The 22409-nt window shown below is 36.5% G+C and overlaps 6 protein-coding genes across 6 annotated transcripts; 2 read left to right on the top strand and 4 right to left on the bottom strand.

Moving 5' to 3' along the window:
* Positions 1-392: 392 nt before the first annotated feature.
* DFA_11361 (uncharacterized protein) lies at positions 393-7464 on the bottom strand (the record flags this gene model as incomplete). The annotated part of the gene is made up of 8 exons (XM_004350254.1): positions 393-1250; positions 1410-2674; positions 3101-3540; positions 3691-4041; positions 4117-4195; positions 4287-4816; positions 5291-6045; positions 6121-7464. The coding sequence occupies 8 exons, from the start codon at positions 7462-7464 to the stop codon at positions 393-395; spliced, it is 5622 nt and encodes a 1873-aa protein (XP_004350304.1).
* A 324-nt stretch (positions 7465-7788) lies between these two features.
* On the top strand, positions 7789-10569 carry helF (putative RNA helicase; the record flags this gene model as incomplete). Its single annotated transcript, XM_004350253.1, has 4 exons — positions 7789-7905; positions 8009-8468; positions 8733-10006; positions 10138-10569. 4 exons carry the CDS (start codon positions 7789-7791, stop codon positions 10567-10569), a joined length of 2283 nt encoding a protein of 760 aa, XP_004350303.1.
* Positions 10570-10709: 140 nt separating this feature from the next.
* Positions 10710-11408, bottom strand: DFA_11359 (uncharacterized protein; the record flags this gene model as incomplete). Its single annotated transcript, XM_004350252.1, has 1 exon — positions 10710-11408. One exon carries the CDS (start codon positions 11406-11408, stop codon positions 10710-10712), a length of 699 nt encoding a protein of 232 aa, XP_004350302.1.
* Positions 11409-13739: 2331 nt separating this feature from the next.
* Positions 13740-18202, bottom strand: DFA_11358 (uncharacterized protein; the record flags this gene model as incomplete). Its single annotated transcript, XM_004350251.1, has 5 exons — positions 13740-13748; positions 13980-14619; positions 14810-15843; positions 15926-16234; positions 16760-18202. The coding sequence occupies 5 exons, from the start codon at positions 18200-18202 to the stop codon at positions 13740-13742; spliced, it is 3435 nt and encodes a 1144-aa protein (XP_004350301.1).
* A 236-nt stretch (positions 18203-18438) lies between these two features.
* Positions 18439-18921, bottom strand: DFA_11357 (uncharacterized protein; the record flags this gene model as incomplete). Its single annotated transcript, XM_004350250.1, has 1 exon — positions 18439-18921. The coding sequence occupies one exon, from the start codon at positions 18919-18921 to the stop codon at positions 18439-18441; it is 483 nt and encodes a 160-aa protein (XP_004350300.1).
* A 1049-nt stretch (positions 18922-19970) lies between these two features.
* Positions 19971-21659, top strand: DFA_11356 (uncharacterized protein; the record flags this gene model as incomplete). Its single annotated transcript, XM_004350249.1, has 2 exons — positions 19971-21206; positions 21282-21659. The coding sequence occupies 2 exons, from the start codon at positions 19971-19973 to the stop codon at positions 21657-21659; spliced, it is 1614 nt and encodes a 537-aa protein (XP_004350299.1).
* Between the last annotated feature and the right edge of the window lie 750 nt (positions 21660-22409).

Genomic DNA, 22409 nt, shown 5'->3' with positions numbered 1-22409 from the left:
ATAGAGAATGATTGATGTATGTTCTAAACTAACTAAGCTAGATAGAATAAAGAAAAAAAAGAGTTTATTTTATCAAGAACGCCCACAGTCACCCAGATTGCGACGATTGTTCTTTAGAAAAAACGAACTCCACCTCACCATCGTCCCAGATATTTCGCTGAGCATAATAAAAAGGTTGAGTGATCTTTCACCAAAAAAAAAAAAAGATCGTCCATTCTACGACCTTGAAGTAAAAAGATATATCTTTTAAATTAGATCTAAAAAAATGATGAATAATAATAAATAAATATTATCATTTATTATTTTTATTTGGAAAGTATTATTAGTTTATGAAAAAAAAGGTGTTATTACAAATTTGATGATTAATATTATTATTATTATTATATTATGATCTAAATTGAAGGTGGAGGAGGTGGAGGTGAAGAAGGTGGAGTGGGTAAAAGACCTGGAGGAACAGCTGATGGTTTTGGTTTTCTCTTTGGTGGTACTATTGGTGGAGCTCCTATCGCTGGTGAATTGCTACCACTTGTTGTTGTTCCATTATTGTTACCATTGACACTTTCAACAGATGGAGAGGATGGAGTAACTGGTGTGGTGGGTGTCGACGAAGAGTTGTTTGATGGCATTCTCTTGTGTTGTAGGACTGGTGGTGGTGGAAGTGATGCAGAGGGTGTTCTCTTGTGTTGTGATTGTAGTGGGACTGGTGGAGGTGGAGTGGTCGGCATCATGGGTGATGAAGCCGATGTTGTAGTGTTGGACGATGAGTTGGATGGAATTCTTTGATGGGTTGGATGGTTGGCAGTAGGAACGGGTGGTGGTGGAGTTGTTGGTAGTGATCCAGAACTTGAATTCAACCCTCCCGTTTTCTTTAATGGTGCTGGTGGAGCTGGTGTTGGTTTCTTTGGTAATACCATATTACTCATATTAATAAACGATGTTGATGGAGATGATGGAGATGATGATGATGAGGAAGTAGAAGAAGATGATGATATACCTAGAGTGGCAGCAGGGCCGACAGTCATACGATGCATCAAATTCAAAGACGATTTGTGTCGTTTAAGATTTGGTAAAACGTAGGGATGACTAAGAACAGATGGGAGATGGTGTGAACTTGGCAGACGATCCTTGTAACTATTCTCAAGTGCACGTCTCATTTGAATGTTGAGTGGTGAGTCGGCTGGCACGGCAAAGATGTACGTGTTGATGAGATAGAGTGACGAGTAGAGGTTGTTGAGCGAGTCGGCATCTGTCTGGAACCCAAACATGGACGTCTGCTCGAATCCGTTGGTGTACGGCTTGAGGAAGTCAAACTGACCGATTTGCAGGCCTTGTGGGAGATTGTCCATGATAAAGGGTAGCAGGTTCTGTGCGTGGGTGCGGGTCTTGGCTGAAGACGAGCGCTGACACACCTCGATGATGACCGTGACAAATTCGATGAGATATTGCGGGTAGATGGCCGACTGGTTGTTGTTGGCGTGGTTGTTGAGCATCTCCTCAACCAACAACAGATAGAATGACGCGTCGTTCTCTTTGTTCGAGTCCATTGACGATCGCACCATCTCGGTGACCGAGCGGATAATGTTGGACAATAAATCAGGCGAGCTGCCATATGTGGCAAACAGCTGCGCGGCGAGTGCGCGAATCAGCTCGCCTGCCGAGCACGGAGGGACCGAGGTTGTACGGGTAATATACGGGTAGAATGGGTGCAGCAGCGACATGAGCGATGCAAGCGACCGACACTTTTCCTCAGAGTCGGAGAGATACTCGAAAAAGTCGAGTGTCAACGGGTCTTCGGGCGACATGGTGACCATGCACGCCGTGGTGATGACAACCGAGCACACGATCGGGTCGAGCAGACTGTTACGACCGTGCTTGTCGTAGAATCCGATACAGCTCTTGGCAAACCACAGGGTCAAGAGGGCAGTGTGTGGGTGTGCAATACCGCGGTTGACAACTGTCTCTGTACGCATACCCGCGCCGAGAATGTCTATCATCTCCTCGGTGATCTTTGCCTGGAGGGGTAAATTGGTGTCGAGCGAGTTGACGATACGGTTGAGTAACACCAACGATGCATTAAACTGTGAAAAGTAAGAGGTGTGGAGCAAGATAGAGCCAAGACGCACGACAATCGAGTAGGATGTCTCTGAATGGATACACTTTTGGCCAGCAGCTGCGACAATGCCTGAGAGCACCTCGACAGCCTTGTACATCTTTTCAACGTCGCCCATGACACATGCACGCCACAGTCCGCAGCACAACCCGAGTAGACCATCCATACCGTCCTTTTTAGTGGCCAGTGTAGTGCGTACTGACTGGTACCAATCGAGTGCGGGGATAGCTGATGACTGTTGATTAGATCTAATTGCAAATTGAAGCATCAACTGCTCCCAAATCTCGACGATTGTCTCGCCAAGTGACGCGACCATTACACGAACCAATTGAAGACGTTCGCGTTCGGTCCAGTCGTGCAAGTTGGCGGGTGCCTGCTGGATCAATTGCATTGCTTCGCGTTTGATGGCGTCTGCGATCGTTGGCTGTTGAACAACTAACGACAACAGCACATTATCGACTAGACGACGACTGACCGACACAAGTAGCCCGTTGACCAACAGAGTTGGCACAAAGCGTGGTATCTGTATGACATCTTGATGTTGGAACTCAAATGCCAGATCCTCTAAAAAGAACAGGTACGCTTCCTCGCTACGCAGCGAGATTGACTCGTTCTCGCCACCACCCAAAAAGTCGCTGACAAACTGGCTTGGCGAAGGTGGGAGAATAGCATAGTGACGCAGACTCTTGGCCATAATCTCCATCGCCACAATCCAGTGACTGCTGCTACGACGGCTGATAAAACTCATTGCCATAGTCGCGCATTGACGCACATCTGCTTGTGCGCACGCAACCTTGTTGCCACCCGACTGGTAGTTATCTTGATGATACTTTTCCTTGAGAAACTCGATCACCTTTTTGTAGACCTTGACCGTTGCATTTGACCCGTCTCCCGAGCTCGCCAATTCGCCCCACAACACTTCCAACGCATTATGTGTTGCCGGGTTCTCTCTAGACTGCATCGTGATGCTCATGAGTGATTCCAACACACTCTCTGTTGATTTGGGTGGTAGAACAGTCTCCAAATGATGGAAATTGTTGGCAATCGATGCGGTAATCGTACCACCTGCACCAACGCTGTTGGAAAGCATCCAATAAAAGTTGCGTGTCCACGGAGCCAATAGTGTCAACATGGACAATCGATGTGACATGGGGAGATGGTGATAACAGGCATCGACCTCTTCAAACAATCCAGGTGTCATCCATTGATACTTTGACGCCATTGAATTAGAGTACAAGAGTGACGAACGATGATACACGAAATTGGAAACATTGTCAGTCGGTACAATCTGTAAATGACTTGATAAAACCATCACCTTTCTCTCCAATTCCTCCATATCAGCACCTTTATCATCGATTGACAATGCAGCACCAACTTCATCAGTTACAATAGTTGGTACTTCCTGTGATGTATTTGTTTTCATCATTAATCTATTTGATAATAATATAGCTAATTTTCTTGCATCTGGATTAGTTGATACCATATGGAATAAACATAAATGTATTCTAAACAAATAAATTAAAAAATAAAAGGAGTTATTAAAATATTAAAATAATTATTAATATGTTTTTTCTACTTACAATCTTTCAGGTCTACAATTATGACCCCAACTAAGGAAATAATCAGTAAAACAAATAACCAATGCACGGAGGAATGATAATGAAGAGGTTGGTGATTTATCATTATCAAAACTCTTGTCTATATATTCGTTTAGGTATTTTGGAGATCTTCTTAAAAAGCTTGCCAATGTTTCAGCAATGGTTTGATGAATATGTTGACCCAATACAAGTGATCTAATAAGATGTGGTACAATATCTTTTTTAAAATCATCCAAACATCCAACCGAAACTACAATATTAAATGATTTTTGAAGATTTAATTCCAATTCACCTTCAATAGTTTCTGGATTTGAAATTGTATTTTCTGATAAACTAAAATAAAAAAGAATAATTAATTAATATTAATAAAATATGAATCATTTCTTATTATTATCATCAAATACATACTTTTGTAAAGAAGCAAATAATAATTTACAATATGATGCCTTATTTAATGATATTTCACCTTTTGGAATTGAACTTTTACCTAAATTTTAAAAAATAAATAAATAAATAAATATTCTTATTATTATTATTATTTGTTTTGTTTGTTTGTTTCTTTTTTTTTTTTAACATACTATCAAGATATAAGAAATGTTTAAATAATTTAGCAATATTATTTTTAACAGTTGGAGAGAGAGGTTGAAAGATTTGAGGATTGGTGATCCAGAAATAGGTTACTTCACGAAGAGCTGTACGGACTGATGGAATGTTGTCATAGTCAATGACGGTGAGACGAGCCACCAGTTGGGAAATATATACAATGACATACTCTTGGGTGTAAAACACCTCTTTTCTTTTACGTTTGAGATCTCTGCCTCTTTCCTGCTCGAGGAATCTAAATACAGTGTCGTAACAGGATCGGTGTAAAAAGAGGGATATCTCTGCAATGACGGGGCCCAATTCCTCGGCTGTCTTTCCTTCACGTTCTTGAAAGTAGCAGGTCAGTACTTCGGTCAACAATTGGTCTTCGACGGCCGTGATTTCAGGTGCGTCATTGTTGAGACGGAGTGAGAGGAGGAGGAACGCGAGATTGTTGCGCCATGCCAACCCTGGTTGTGACTTTGGGTGCCAACGCTTACGGAGTCTTGTCCAAGCCCAGTTGATGCTGTTTTGGAGTGGACCTTCGTGATGCAAGAGGAAGTTGACGAGATCGGCATTCATGTTGGGTGCTATGGCCGAGAGTGGCGAGATAGAGGTGGGGAGGAGATGGTCGGCGAGATAGGGGGGTGGTGTGGTCTCGGCGTTGTTGTCAATGTCGCGGAATAGTGGGTGGCCGGTCAGACGCACGAGGTTGAGTACAGCACTCCAGAGTGCGGGTGCGGCGGGCGCGTTGAGTAGGTAGAGCGACACACCCTCACACGTCTCACGCAAGTTGCGCCATGTGGTGGGGTCGATCGATGCAGACATCTTGCGCGCACCGTTGGGCAGGTGGTGGAGCAGAATAAACTCCTCAACAACCATGCTAATGTTACGCACAACCTTGAGCAGAGACACAGGCTCGCCAAAAAAGTTGGTGATGTAGTTGAGCATCTGGAAAAGGATGGTGGGAAAGGTTGCTTGTGGTTGGATGGCCAGATACTTAGTGATGCCGAGTGTTGCGAGCGTCGCCACCTCCATATCGGCACTCCACGTCCATCTTGTGATGCGGTCGCCAACATCCTTGCGGTGCTCGAGTGAGCAGAGTGCCGGGAAACACAAGAGGAGGTAGCGCAGGGGACTAGAGTCACCGTCGTACGCGTGGAAGAGCGGGTCGAGAGTCTGCCATATAGTACGGTCGTACACACGCATCTGCTCGCCAAGCTCGTCGTTGAGTGTCGCGAAAAACTTGAGTACGATTGCTTTACCCTCGAGCGCGTGTTCAGACGATGACTTGCTACTGCCTTCCTTGGCGAGAACAGCAAGCACGTGTTTGGACACACACACACTCGGCGAGAAACGGCCCATCGCGAGCAGTACCTCTAGAACGAGTACAGGGTCCGATACGGGCGACGACCCCTTTTTGGGCAACACCGTCGGCACGACAATATCAACATGTTGCTGGTAAAACGCCGATGCACGTGCCTCTACGCCAAACAACGCCTTGAGTGCCTTGAAATAGGCAATCAATGCTTCTAAAAGTGCGCGACGTGTCTTGCTGCCACCCTCGCCCACGCCCTTGGCGATCAGTGTCAGCACGTCGGCACCCTTGCTCTGCACCATCTCTTCGCTGGTGCCGCACAGTGCGACGAGTGCACGAACGCACAGGTTCTTGAGCTTGGCATTCTTTTTGTGCCATTTGAGTACCACATCGTACATTTTAGTGATGACACTGCGGAATGTGTCTGGGACGGGACACTGTAACGGGACAGACCCGCCAAACACACGCGGCAACGCCTGCACGACCGTCTGCAACGTCGCTTGCATGTATACTGTACGCGACGCCTTCTCCATCTCGAGGAGCAGCTTTGCAAAGTATTGGCTCGTGCCCTCGGCCTGTGTGGCGCGATAAAAGCCAAACTCGAGGTACTTGGCAGCACGTTGCATCGTCGAATACTCGCGGTAAAAGTCGTCTGCCTTGCTACCACCTCCTCCACCGCCACTCTGTAACCGTGTCACAAACAACTGTGCAATCACATCGAGACTGACCACAGAAATTGCTTGCAAACATCTAGCAGCCTTGCATCGCACAGATGGTGTAAACGTGTATTGCAATAGATTAAAAAAGAATGTAATTGATTTGGGTGACATTGAAGCGATCTGAGATCGTGCCGCATCTGCCTGTGCCAAGTCTTGTGGGTATGCATCGTGACGGTCACCTCCTACACCCGGTCCTGTTGCCACTTTAGCCGTACTATTTCCTCCACCAATATGCGATAAAAGGATCATATGCATTGTATGGAGAATGAGGTAGAGTGGTGTGTCCTCGGACACGTATTTATAGGTATTATACGCATTCAAAGGTTGCAATACAGTCTCTTGTTGTTGTATGATCATTGTGATGGTTGGTGTTGCCACTCCTCCTAGACTGTCACTTCCAGCCGACACATTCAAATTATTAGAAGATGGAGGTGTTGATAATGACCCAGTTGACAAGTTCATACCAGTGTTTGGAGTAGATGTAGCATTCAATGCTGGTGATGATAATGATGATGAAGAGGTTGGAGTATTTAATGTCGATGATGATTGTTGTTGACTATGTTGTTGTTGTTGTTGTAATAATCTTAATTGTTCATCCTTTAAAACAATACCTGAAAGGTTGTCTCCACTGGTGAAAGGTAGTGATATGTCAACATCAGACTCTATATCATCTTTGGAATAGGAGGGGAGATCGGGACGACCCTTCTTATCGTTACTAACCATATTGTGAGGATCGTCGAGATACGAGTCACACATCTTGATCAGCACCTCTATGACTGCATGCAAGTTTGGTCCACACGCCATCTTGACCAATACATTGGAGAGCACGTCGATTTGATGAGTAACCTGTGCGACACTCATTGACGACACTTGCTCGACCTGAGGGATTGACACGAGCAGTCCCTGTCTAATAGTAACCTTTTCCACATTGGGTGATCGTTTCTTGAGTAACAGTAGCTCAAATTGCTTATAAACCTCTCTTTGCACATTTGCTGGTACTGCCTGTTGGCTCTGTTCAACCGAGTACATTGTACTCGATCTATCTCTCCTTAAAGTGTCATCGTTTGGTGATGTTGTTGATGATGATGATAATGATGTTGATGGTGGAGATATAGGTGTAGATGTATCTGAAGACATTCACTGCACTAAACTAAACAAAGAGTCAGTGATTCTGTAATAAATATAAATATAAATAGACTGATTTGATTGGTTGGGGTTGGGGTATGTACACTGAATTGATAATAATACAATATTTATAAATAAGATACAAGTATAAGTAGATATAATATATTAAAAAAGCAAATGGGATCTAACTAGAATGAATAGTTGCAGTCTGAACCAAAAGCTCAAATGTGATTTTTCCCCCTATTCGCAATATTAATTTTTGTTCATTACTCTTTGAACAATCAAAAAAAAAACAAAGAAACAATGATTTCTATTATTATTAGTATCTAGATTGTGATGAATATCAGTGATACTGCAAAGAACTCATTACAAGAGTATTGTCAAAAGAATAAACTTACTCTACCAACCTATGATGTAACAACAACCTGTCAAGATCATGCAAAGAAGTTTATGGTATGTTCACAAAGTAGCTATATAGTATTACTATAATAGTACTTGTACTTGTTTTGACCAACTCTCTGATGATTATATATTTATATATATCTCTCTACTTTAGTGTAAAGTAAAAGTACAGGGTCATCAATACAACTCATTATGGATGGATAATAAAAAGGATGCTGAAAAGCATGCTGCCACTGTTGCTTTGGTTGAATTGTCTAAAGGAGGTCATAAGAGATTGATGGCACCACCACCTCGAAACCTGTCTCCCTCTCATGACAACCAACTAGCTGTGGTGACCAAAAACATGGATACTCTTAATATTAATCTTAATCATGGTCATAACCGTAATTATGGTCTTGAGGTCGACCCCATCTATGACATCAAGCTGAATCAAACTACTGGTCTGTTTGACTATGGAAAGATTGAATTCTATTCTCCTCTCAAACAGAGTATCGTCGATATTGAAGTGGCAGACGACGCAATGTTTAAGACAAAAGACAAAATGAGAGAACATCTAGACGAAAAGATGAAAGCTACATTGGCAGTTGAACTGCTACAATTGACGGAGAATCCGAGTATGAGGGGTAATAGCTACAGAATGTCATCTGGAAAGCGTCCAGTCAACACCAATCCCATTGTCTTTCCTACGAATGTCAAGTCGGTTCCCCTCCCACCCACCAAATCCAATCCACGTGGCTACCAAATTGAAATGTTTCACAATACAATGGAACGAAACAGTATATGTTGTCTGCCAACAGGTCTTGGAAAGACACTGATTGCATGCTTGGCAATCGCCGAGATGATGCGACTCAACCCAACCAAAAAGGCGTTGTTTATAGTCGAGCGTATTCCACTCGTCACCCAACAAACCAAGGTGATCAAGGATGAGACAGGGTTGGATGTCATTGGATTACACGGTGATTCCAACTCGACTATACTAGACTCCAAACATGACGTGTTGGTTATTATCGGTGCGCTGTTTATTAATCTCATCCAAAAAGATCATTTGAATCTATCAGATTATTGTATTATCGTGGTCGATGAAGCACACCATATTGTCAAGGACCATCCATTCGCAGTGCTCTTGCGAGAGTACTATACCAAGCTCGGCAAATCTTTACAACCACGTATCATGGGTTTGACCGCTTCACCCGCGGGTAAAGCCGACTTTTTCTCGACCTTGTTGTCTCTCAAGGTGATGTCGCGTGTATCGCAGTGTCGTATTGTCACACCACTGCCACACTCTGTACAAGAGATTAAAAAGCACCAAAACCAAAAAGACATGCGAATCGAAGAGCTGTCGGTCAACAAGAATGAACAGTTTTTGATCACGTTGATTAGTCGACTCACTCAATGGGTCAAAGACCGGTTCCAGGTCAAGATCAACGTACCTGCCGGTTTAGAGGAGCTATTCAATGCAGGAAAAGCAGACCAATATGAAAATCAAGACATCGATCCTGAAGAACCAGACACTGACGACTACACCATATCAACAACATCGTCGTCGTCAAAGGGTGGACTCAATGCCAACTTGACACAAATTGTCAATTTATTTGTCGCCAAATGTATAGAGTTTTTAAAGTATGGGTCTCATATGGACAAGGAAATGCCACCCAATATCAAAGAGTATTGCATACGATTGGCTGAAAAGGCCAAGTTCCTCACACCAGAGGTGAAAAAAGAGGTTGTCCTTCAGATTCAATCGATCACTCACAGCTCTGACAATGAAAACTCGACCAATATATGCAAGCTTGACAAGGCATTGGAGATTTTGGAAGAGCATAATGCGCTCCATCAAGCCGATCCCTCCAAAGACCAGTTTAGAGCCATTTTATTTGTAAAGACTAGAGATTCAGCACACCAACTTGGAGAAATATTAAACAACATTTCCAACAAGAGTACGAGATACTCTTTTACCAAATGTGTGACTGTAGTTGGACACGGATCAAATACCGATGGTGGAATGTCAACTAGTAAACAAAAAGAAGTGGTCGAAGCATTTAGAACTGGTAAAGCAAATGTTGTAGTTACTACCAATGTATTAGAAGAAGGTTTAGATGTACCAGAATGTAATTTAGTTATTAGAATTGATGCTCCATCAACTGTTACTGCTGTAAAATATCAAACAAAAAAAAAATAATAATAATAATAATAATAATAATAATAATAATAATAATAATAATAATAATAATAATAATAATTTAATAGACTAATATCTATTTTATTTATCTTCTCTTTCTATAGTTGATTCAAAGTCGTGGTAGAGCAAGACATAGAAATTCAGAATTTGTAGCAATTATTAAAACAATAGAGGGACATAGTTATCGTAGATTCCTAATGCATGAACAATTGCTTCAAGAGACTATTGAATTTCTTAGAACTGGAGTCATACCAGAATCACTTTCTCATTCCATCGATAATACCTATTACTATAAAAAAGAGTTGGAAGAGATTGTGCAAAAGTGTAAATCGGCAGACTTTGATTTAGGGTTTCAAATTAAAACGTTTAGTATAGGCAATGTAAATTCACCAAAATTCCAATCGATCCTATCATTGGCCACTGCAAACTATCAAGAATCTGCAACTGCTCCATCTAAAAAAGAATCAAGAGAAGCTGTTTGTAGACAAGTAATGGAAAGTTTTACTATTTATAAAATTATTGCATCAATGAATTAAAAAAGTCATAGTAATAATAATAATAATAATTGGAAAAAAAAGATTATAAAAAATATAATATTATTTTGTATTTGGTTGTTTCCATTAATGGGAAAGAAAAGAGAATAAGCCTATGGGGATGTGTGTATGTGTGAGTGGAATTATGTAGATATTTTTTGATTTAACCATCTAGCCTTTGGAATTATCGTTTTAAACCAAAATGTTGAAAGATGATGATTATTTGTATTCTTATTATTATTTGTATTATTTATAGTGTTATTATTATTATTTATATTTAAATTATTATCATTTACGATATTTCCATCCAAATTATTTTGTCGAATTTGATTATTATTATGATTATTATTATTTGTATTATTATTAATATTTGAATTATTTAAATTATTATATTGATTATTATTAATTTTGTTATTATAATTTGAAGGAGACGGGGACGAAGATAAGTTGGAAGAAGAAGAAGAAGAGACCATAATGTGTTGTTGACTTAGACCAATTGAAGAGGAAGAGGAAACAGAAGACAATGATGAAGTAGAAGTGTTGGCCGAGGAACATGGACTATGTTCTTTTGGTAGATTCAATGATGATGAAGATGAAGAAATATAACATTTCATTGAACAATAATCTTGTTTTTGGATGGCACCCTCAATTGAAATGGTTGGGGTTTTGATCACCCTTTGGCAAATAAAACACGATACCAACGACGACAATGATGACGATGATGATGATGATGGTGCAGCCATGGACGATGAAGATGAAGTTGTCAGAATACTTCTTGATCTCGATGAATAAGAACTTGCAGAACTTGTTGGAAGATAAATATATTCCTTTTCAAATTCCATATTGATGAATGAATGATTTAACTTATTCAGAATTTAAGACTATTATTAAATTTAAATAATTTAAATAATAATAGAGTATGTTATGTATATTCAAACCTTATAACTTGTTTGACAACACAACCAAAGCAGATTATTTTGTTTTCAAATTTAGGGTTTGGTTAATTGTTTGTGTGTTTTAGGGTTGAAGAGAATCTAAACAACAATGGAAAGATTTAATTAAATATCTTTCTTACTTTGTTGTAGAGAGGAGAATATAATAGAATAGTATATTGGATTGGATTGGATTAAAAGGTAAAAAAAAAAAAAAGAAAATGCCGGAGTATAATAATAATAATAATAAATAATTTATGGGGAGTTGTTGTTGGGTTGTTCTCAATGTCTATGTCTATGTATCTATTTGTTGGATCATATATGATGCTGAAATAGTTGGAATGGAGAATATAGCTTGTTGGTATAATATTTTTAATAATAAATGTTTGATTGTTATTATTATAGATATTTTACCATGATTATTATTATTTATGTTATAGTTATGTTGTTGGAATGATGAAATAATAATACTATGGAATTTTTAAAATAGATGAATAAAATTAATTATAATTATTATTACTATTATGTTTATGTTTTTATCATTATCTATTTGTAATCTCTAATTAAAAATTTAATTTTGTGATTGTTGTGGAACAAAATTCAATCCCTACCTGACTGATACTAGTGTTGTTATTGTATTGTTATTGTTGTTGTGAAAATGGTGTTTTTTAGATTTATATCTGGAAACGTTTGGATGGTTGGTTGGTGATTATCGACGATGTCTGAGTTGATATTTGTTGTTGCTAATAATAAATTAAATTAATTACTACTGCTATTATTATTATTATTATTCTTTGTTGAACTAATGATTAGTTGGGGACAATGAGATGTAATGAAATGTAATGATAGTGTAATGAATGAATATATGTATATATTAAGGATGGCGGGAACAGGAATTACAATTTATTTATACCTAAAATAAATGTATGTAGGTCTTAATTTCTCGATTGGGTATGATGATATGATGGGGTGGGTTGATTGAATTTCTATAAATCTGATGATGATGGCATATGGGAGATGGATGATAAAGATAGAATGTATAAAGAAAACAAAAAGGTTACAAAAATAGTTTGTTTAAAGAGAGAGATAATTCGAATTGTTATTATTATTATTATAATAATTTGATGGGATATGAATATTATTTATATATATATATATATATATATGTATGTATATAATTATGTCATCATAAAAATAGAATGAAAAACATGATACATTTAATACTCGTTATTCCAATTCTCTCTTTCTCTTTCTCTCCAAACGAGGTAAGGTATCACCTCCTCACATCCAGCTACATCTTTTGCTATTACTACTACCGCGGTTCCCACAATCACCACAAATTCACCACAACCACTGATAGATGAGATTTAGTTGCCAAAGTATTGTAAATGCATTATTATCTGTCCGAGCTATATACCTCTAGCACCACACTCTATCCTCTCTTTGAGGGTTGACGCTATCTTCTTCCCTCTTTTTTCAAACTCGTCACCTTTGAATTGATGAATCACTCCTATCCTCTCCTCCCTTTTCCTCCTCATCATCATTAATAACTGTATCTCTATCTCTTTTCAACCACAAACAATTTAATTGCATTGAGTGTTTGATCACACACCGTTTTTGATGTTTTAACACCTCTCTTTTCGAAAAGGATTAAATCAGAATGTAGGTGGTTGTACAACCATCATCATATAAACAACTATTAATGGTTGGGTTTAGATTATGAATCATCATTTAATCTTTACGTATCTTTTAGCAATCTGACTTGTTTAGTGAGAGGGTAAAATTGGTTTACGTCCGTATATGCTTATGTGGTTTGTAATTGCATTAAAAGTTAAAATGAATACCCGGATCGGTCAAGTCAACCATTTCATTTCCAATCCATCGTAGTAGTAGTAATAGTAATAGTTGGACATACACACTCTTCTAAATCCTTGCATTCATTTTTTTTATCTATTGGATTGAATTTTAAATTGCTGGAATATTAATCCTCTTTGTACAACAAATCAATTTCCTATTTGTCAAATTTAAATCACCACTTTTTATTTCCATTACGAAAAAGTAATATCCAGTTGATATAGACAGATATAATTATCCAATTCAATTTCAATTTATGTCATCTTGTATAGACAACAGATATGTTTAATACGATTATGTATTTACATTTTCAATTATCTACTAATTAGTAAATATGGCAAACAGTGATAAAAATATATATTATCAATGATGGAAAGAAAATTAAATTTAAAGGCTCTATATTTATTTAAATGATTGATAATTTGTGTCAGATAAAAGAACACCCCATCTTTGGAATTCTTTCAAATGTTGAGGGTAGTTGAAATGTTTGAAATCAATGATTGGATTGTTTCGATAGTTGCGCAATAGATAATGGATGTTGTATTGTCCAAATTCATCAAAGTAATAACAATGGTCACTGAGCGGATCTGTGTTATTCAGTTGCAGTGGTTTCATTTCATATTTCACCTTTTCAGGACCATTATAAAATAAGCTATAATATTTTATAATTTTATCTATTTTTCTAGAAATTAACAGAGTTTTATCGGAGCTAATTCTTCTTATCAATGATGAGATTATCAAATAGTTGGTAGTTATGGGAGACAATAGATTCCAAAACATTTGAAATTCATCTTCATCGTCGATATAGAAGACGTTACCTAATATTTTAACCCAACTTTCATGATTTCCATATGCCCAGTAATAGTCAAAGTATCTTTCAACCAAATAACATGCAGTTTTGATTTGTTTGTTTCTGATTGCTACTCGAATCAGTGAGTCGTTTAATGACCAAATACCCGACTCTGAGAAGCAGTCCAACACATTGATCAGACCTTTCTCGGATGCACTATACAAAACACTCATTGATGAATATGTATCCATTGAAAAGTATTTTTTTGATTTGAGCAATTCCACAACATCGGCCACCAGATAAGAGTAATCTTCATGGTAATTACAAACACATGAAAACACGGCGATACAAGGAGGGACGGATTGGATAGATTGATGGTCGATAATCAATTTCAAAGATTCGATTGGCATTGGTGCAAATTGATTCAACTTTTCAAACTTGATTGTGTGACCTTTAGAGTAGAGAAAATAAAGAGGTCTAGGTTGAATTTAGAAATTGATGTGAAATTTTAAATAGTTCTTGTGATTGAGGGAAGAATTTATCGAGTAGTATCTCGATGGGTTGAGGATTCTCGACAATCAGAGCATGCTTGATAAAATCGAGTTTGGACTTGTGATCGACAGAGTCAATCTCATCAATGTATGACGATGATGATGATAGAATATACTCTAAAATATCTGTCTTTTGTGATTGAATAATAGTTTGAACCAATTGAATTAAATTGGCTTTAATAGACTTTAGACTCATCAAACGTTTGACAAGATCCAATGAAATGATCGATGGGTGAATGATCCCAGAAATGGCAATGTCAACCTGATCTTTTTCAAGCATATAAATCTGATCGATGAGCAAGTTGGCAGATTCCAAATATCCATGATCCAACGTGTTGGTGAGGAGTTTGAAAAGTTGTCGGTGCTCATTGATACCGATCATAAAAGATATATAGTCGATGTTTTTTGCTGTATATGGATAAATATGTATTTTGTGGGGTGGATAGTATTCAATCAGTTGTAGAGTATCTGTCTTTGCATTGCATTGGATACTTAATTCAGATAATCTATAATGACAGAAACAAAAGAAATCATTTTCATTTTCAACATAACTGTCTTTGATCCATTTCAATATCTCTTGATTGTTGGTGTAAGATTCATCCAATGCATCTTGAAATAATTCTTCTCTTGTATCTATACCATACTCTAATAACTTTTTAACCATATCAAATAATTTTTTATATCTTGATTCATTATTATTATTATTATTATTATTATTATTATTATTATTATTATTGTTGTTGGTATTGGTTGGTGAACTTTCAAGTAGTTGTTCATTATTTAGTCTCTCGATTATAGTTTTGAAGATCCTGACTGATATTATTCTGTTGTTAGAGTCTGGACAGTCTTTGCAAAATTGATCACACAATGCCAAATCACCAACCCAGATTGTCATCGAGAGAAACATATCAACAAACGTTGAGCGTGTTGCAACATCCACACCTCCAACCAATAAATGATATTTGTGGCGCATTAAAACCCAATATACTCCAATTGAAAACTTTCTAGGATGTTCGTGTTGTAGACTAACAACAAATCTTTGAATTTCTTCTGCGTCCAATTCTCCTTTAAATCGTTGCAACAAATACTCCAATACAATGTCATTATCATTTCTAAATATAGTCTCCAAGAGAGGTATAAATGTTTTGTTCTAAATGTGAAATTAAAAAAGAGTATTATTATTAGTTTAAAGATGCATGGTTATTAAAGTAAAGAATCTATAATATTCTTACAGAGTGATTAAAATCGAATTTGATCCCATTAGATTGTATAGTTTGATAGACTTTATCAAAATGTTTGATGAATAGATCAGTACGATTTAATTGTATATAGTCATTCAAGGATGTCATTTCATGTTCTTTGAGGACCAAATAATAAAATTTACCAATCAATTGTCCATGTATATGTTGTACATGTTGAAAAATCTTTGTTCTTAAATAATAGTTGTTTAATATACTTTTAAAAAGAAGACTATTATTATCGATCTTGTTGTGATGATCATTCATAGTAGTAGTAGTAGTAGTATATGTTGTTGTTGCTGTCTAAATGAATGATATCGAATAAATAAGAGGCATCTGATGTGTGTCATATATATAAGAATAAACAACTATTCCAGTCCATAATATATATATATATATATCTATTAATAGATATATATATATCTACTATTTCTATTATAGATAGAAATAAACTATAATCTAGAAAGTGAGCAAAATGATTATGTTTTGTGTTTTTTTTATTTATTTATTTTTTTGGTGACCATTTTGATCAAAAGGTAAAAGAAGAAAACCCGATTTGAGACAATCATCGAAATGTTGAGAGTAATCGAAATGTTTGAAATCAATGATTGGATTGTTTCTATGGTTGGTCAATAGATAATGAACGTGAAATGGTTGCAATAAAGGTTCAAAAAGACGACTGTATAGTTGCAGTGGTCTCATTTTATATTTCACCTTTTCAGGACCATTATAAAATAAGCTATAGTATTTGATGATTCTATCGATTGTCCGACAAGCATATTGTTTTTGTGGATCGAAAAATATCCTTTTCTGTAACCAATTTGATACTATCGTCCATTGGGTAGTGACCGACACCAATTGATTCCACAACATTTCAAATTCACCTTCATCTTCAATTCGGTTGAGATGATGTAATATGAATAACCAATCACCCATATTGGATAGTGATGTAGGTATTTGATGGATGAAAATATCGACCAAAAAACATGCCACTTTGAATTGTTTGTTTTTGATTGCTTCTTGCATCAGTTTATCACAAAATAGAGAAATTTTAGAGGCTGGGAAACATTCCAATACTTGAATTAGACCTTTGGCGCATGCAATTGTTAATACATCTTGAATTTTGTTGAAATTATAATTCGATACAACATCTTTCAACAATTGAATATCAGTGTCATCTTCATGAAAGTGTACACACGATAAAATAACCAACCAACTGGGAACGATTTGAATTGATTGATGGTTGATAATCAATGTCATCGAGGATTTTGGAATTGGTGACATTGAATAGCAACCCAAAGCAAACTTGATTGTATGACCCTTTGAATAGAGAGAACCAAGTGGATGAGGATCGATCATTTCAAAACTATTTGGAATTGTAAATACAGTGGACAGGGGAAAGAATTTATCGAGGAGTATCTCGATAAATATCGGATTGTCTATTTTGAGAGATTCCAAGATAAAAGTATGGTGTATGGCAGGATCATTTGAGATGGCATATGATGATGATAATAGAATATATTCCAAAATATCTAGTTTTTGTAATTTAATAATGGATACAACCAACTTATCTAAACCATTGACTTGATTATTCTTGATATTGAGCAACCGTTTGACAAAATCCAATGTCATTAACGATGTGTGAATCTCCCCGGAAATGGTAAAACTATCATCTTTAGTTGCATGAGTGGCGATTGATTCGATGAGCAAGTTGGTGCATTCCAAATTTCCAAGTAACAATACATCATCGAGGAGGTGGAAAAGGTGTCGGTGACCGTGGATACCCAGCACATACGATAAAAAGTCATAGTTGTCCGCCAAATACAATCCAAAGGAAAAGGAAAAGGACGGGTTGGGGTCGAATTCTATCAGCCGTAGAGTATTTGTGTTTGCATATCGTTTGATATCTGAACTTAACGATTGACATTGTCTTTTAAAATCTTGAATATTATCGTGACTGTCTTTGATCCATTTCAATATCTCTTGATTGTTTGAATCCTCCAATGCACAGGAAAACAACTTGTATCGAAAATCTAAACCATACTCTAATAACCTTTTAACCATATAATATAATATTTCATATTTTGATTCATTATTATTATTATTATTGATTGGTGGTGAAGTTTGTTGATCATTAAATAATTTATGATTCTTGGAGCCACTTGTATTTCTATTTAGTTTCTTGATTAAAGCTTTTAATGGTTTGTGAGTATAATTAAGTTGGCTTGTGGTAGTTGGGTCAAGACAGTCTTTGCACAATTGATCAAACATTGCCAAATCTCCAGCACCGACCGCCAGCGCGAGACTATTCCCAACAAATGTTGAGTAGTCATAAAAAATATATACCAATTGGTAAATGATAATCATGACGCATTAGAGCTCTATATATGGCAATTGCGGAATGCTTCTTGAATGGTTGTAAAACAACATAGGAAAAAATTCGTGAGCGATCAATAGGTCCTTTAAAACGTTGTAGCAAATACTCTAATGCAATATCATTGCCATTTCTAAATATAATCCCAAGGATATATCCAAATGTTTTGTTCTAGAGAGGAATATGAAGGAATATGATGATTAATAATTGGATTGACGGAAGGGTTGTATTCTATGATTGCACATACTGATCCACTGAAACTAAACTCCCTTTCTTTAGGTTGTATAGTTTGATAGACTTGGTCAAAATGTTTGATGAATAGATCAGTACGATGTAGTCGTATGAAATCATCGAGTGATATCATTTGATGTTCCTTTAGTGCCAAATGATCATTGTTACCAATCAATTGTCTATGTATATGTGGTAGCATGCTACTTCGTATATAATAGTTGTTTAAGATACTTTTAAAAAGAAGACTATTCTTATCGATCTTGTTGCTATCAGAAGAGTTGAATGTTTCTGTCGTCATGATAGTTGTAGTCTCCCATCCTTGTTTAATGATAGGACATTCATTATTGCTAGAGACACCAGTCTCAATTAATAACCGCCCAACCATCAAGGTTTGTCAATATATATATATATACATAAGCTTTGAGATGACTATGAAACTATGTTCTGAAAAAAAAAAAAAAAAAAAAAAAAAAAAAAAAGACAATTTGGGAGTATTTTTTTGAGTATGAAGGAATTTTTTACTCGTGTTGTGGTGAAGACTGGTGACAAACAAAACATAGGGTGTGAGCATTCATTATTATATGACTTTTCTATCATTCTATTTACTTTACAAACTATAGTGTTGGGAGTAGACAACTAACTAGCTCGTTGTCTCAGTTTTGTAGTCAGTTATATTCAGTATCAGTATCATCAGTATTCATCAACATATCCATCATCAAATCATCACCTTTTTTTGATCAAGTATCATAACATTAGTAAATTAGTTAGCTAGTTGGTTTGAACAATAATAATAATAATTATAATAATATATAATTATAATATATAAGAATAAGAAATAGTATTATTGATTACTTTGATTGATTGCTCATCAACAACAATCACAACGACACCTTATTTATTGTATATAACATAACAAACAACCACAACAATCATTTAATGGTGCACTCAATACTCTTTAACAACAGCTAATCAAATTTGACATCACCAACTATCATCATCATCATCATCATCAATTCAACTCACTCACTTTGTGTATTTTCTCTCTTCCTCGATAACAACAACAACAACAGACTCTATTGTATATATAACATTTTCCCTTCCTCTTCTCTTTAGAATAATAATAATAATAATAACCCACCCACTAATAAATATTTGTATAACCAACTACTAAACATCAACAACAACTAACGACACAACATCCCTGTACATTTATATATATACTATATTGACCAACAAACAAACAAACAAACACACCCTATCAACAACAATAACAATAATAATCATTTTTGCTTTGTATATTTGTATTATCGCCCTACACCAAACACCAAAACGCAATCCATGTCTACAAGAGTAGTACGGTATGTATAATTTAACATAGTCAAAAGAGAGAGAGAGAGAGAGATATAAAACACAAGACTAACAATCAGTTGATTGATGACTACTAGACACTCCTCAAATAGAAATGGACAATGGAACGAATTCCTTAGTGAACATATGGCGCTTCATTCACTCCAGATACAGCAGCACCACAACCTCATCAACAATATAGACAGCGGTAGTGGTGGTGGTGGTGGAGGAGGAGGCGGCGGCGCAGCAGGTAACACCAGCAGCAATAATAGCAGCAACAATGGTGGGAATAATAATCATCATCCTCGGTTTGGAGAACAACATCAACAACAACAACAACAACCACCACCACCACCACCTCAAATTTCACTAGTACAGCACTTGCAAATGCACAACCAGCATGTCTCGGATCTTCACAACCATACCCAACAACAAACGTTCCACCATCACCATCATCATCACCACCATCACCATCATCACCATTATCCTCAGCAACAACAACAACCAGCTGCATCTGCTGCCTCGTCTTCAACTGCAAGTAACAACAACAATCACAATGAAGCGCCTGTCAATCCTACATCATCTGGAAATAATAATAATAATGGAACCAACACCAATCCTCGAGGATCTAATGGAAATATACATTTCAATTCACAACATCATCATCATCATCAACAACCACCTCCTCCTCAACAACAACAACCTGCTAATGCTTCTTCTTCATCTTCTACGTCCTCTCCTTACCAATCCCATTATTTCCAACCACCTCCTCCTCAGTTCCAACAACAACAACAGCAGCAGCAACAACAACAACAGGCACAAAACAACACATCAACCACGCAAAATTACTATCCTCCTTATATGTCGCGACAACAACAAAATTATCAAACAAATAATGGATCGCAACAACAACAACAACAAGGTGCGCCTCAACAACAACAAAGTTACCACCATCAACAACAACCACAACAACTTTTCCTACAGTACCATCAACGAGTACAACAGATGCATCAACAACAGCACCGACAGCTACACCAAATGCACCAACAACAACAACAACAACAACAACAGAGAGACATGCCACGAAGGTACTTGGGTGCTGGAAATGACTTTGATGATCATTCCAATAGCATCTATTTACCGTATGGTTTAGAAGGACACAATGTCCCATACGACGATGCAGTGTCCAATCACAACAACACCTATGAATTCTATTCACAACTACAAAACGTTCCCAAAGGAGTACCCACTCATATCTTGAAACTATTAACAAAAAAGAAAAATGAGCTCAAAGATGATGATCCAAATCAAAAGACTTGTGGTGTATGTACAATATAAAGAGGTCAATTCATCCAATCGTTTATGTAAACCTTACTTACTCTATTTCTGTTTATTTAGATTTGTTTAGAGACAATTGGAAATGAAACAGTTATTGTCCTCCCTTGTAATCATGAATACCATCCAGAGGAGATACTTAGATGGTTTGAAGAACAAAATACTTGTCCAGCGTGTAGAACATCTGTTTTGGATGCATTTCCAAATTACAGCAACACCAACAACACCAACAGGGATAATCATCAACAACATCAACAACAACAACAACAACAACAACGTCATCATCATGGAAACAACAACATCAACTATGATACTATCGACACGGATGACGATGATGAAGAGGAAGAAGATGAAGTTGAAGAAGATGAAGAAGAGGAAGAAGAAGAAGAAGATGACGATGAAGATGAACCAATGATTGAATACTATGAAGAGGAGAACTAATTTAATTTAAATTAAATTAGTAAAGTCTCTCAAACTATATTCTCCTCCCTTTTATCTTTTTTTCATATCTATCACTTATACATACATATATATTTAAATAGAAGACAACAACAAACAACAACAACAACAACAACAATTGTTTTATTGGATTGGAATAATTATATTCATCATCATAATATCCACTTTTCATTTGTCGTGATCAAAAGCATCTACATTTTCATATACATTAGTAGTAGTAGTACCAATATCGTTCATAATAATAATAATATTTTTATAAATCCAAAAACAACAATGGCAATAATAATTATAATATTATAATAATAATAATAATTTGGATGGTCATTCATTCCATCTCTCTCTCTCTCCTCAACAGATAATAATAATCATTCCACAAACAAAAAAACTCCAAGAAATAATTAATTATAATCACAATCACACACCAACTAATAATAATAATAATAATAATATTTCATTAAATTCATTCAATCAATGTTTTTCTTTTTTTCTTTTGGTAAAAAACAAGAATTAAACAACAAATAATAATAATAATCAAATGATCAATTAATTAAACACAAGCAAACAAAATTTATTACTTTAATCTTTTTTCACATAAACAAATAAATAAAAGTTAATTAAATTAAACATAACTCGAGAAATAAGGGTAATCCCGGTCGGCAGCTGCAAAGATAGATATCGCGATTCCTTTTTTTTTTTTTTTTTGTTTTTTTTTTGTGGGAGCAGTCCATCATA

The sequence above is a fragment of the Cavenderia fasciculata genome, assembly GCF_000203815.1.
Source record: "Cavenderia fasciculata unplaced genomic scaffold Scf_EUAJFUG02HR96I-5, whole genome shotgun sequence".
NCBI lineage: Eukaryota > Evosea > Eumycetozoa > Acytosteliales > Cavenderiaceae > Cavenderia > Cavenderia fasciculata.
The sequence above is the reverse complement of the archived record's forward strand: the minus strand, read 5'-3'. Positions and strand labels throughout refer to the sequence as shown.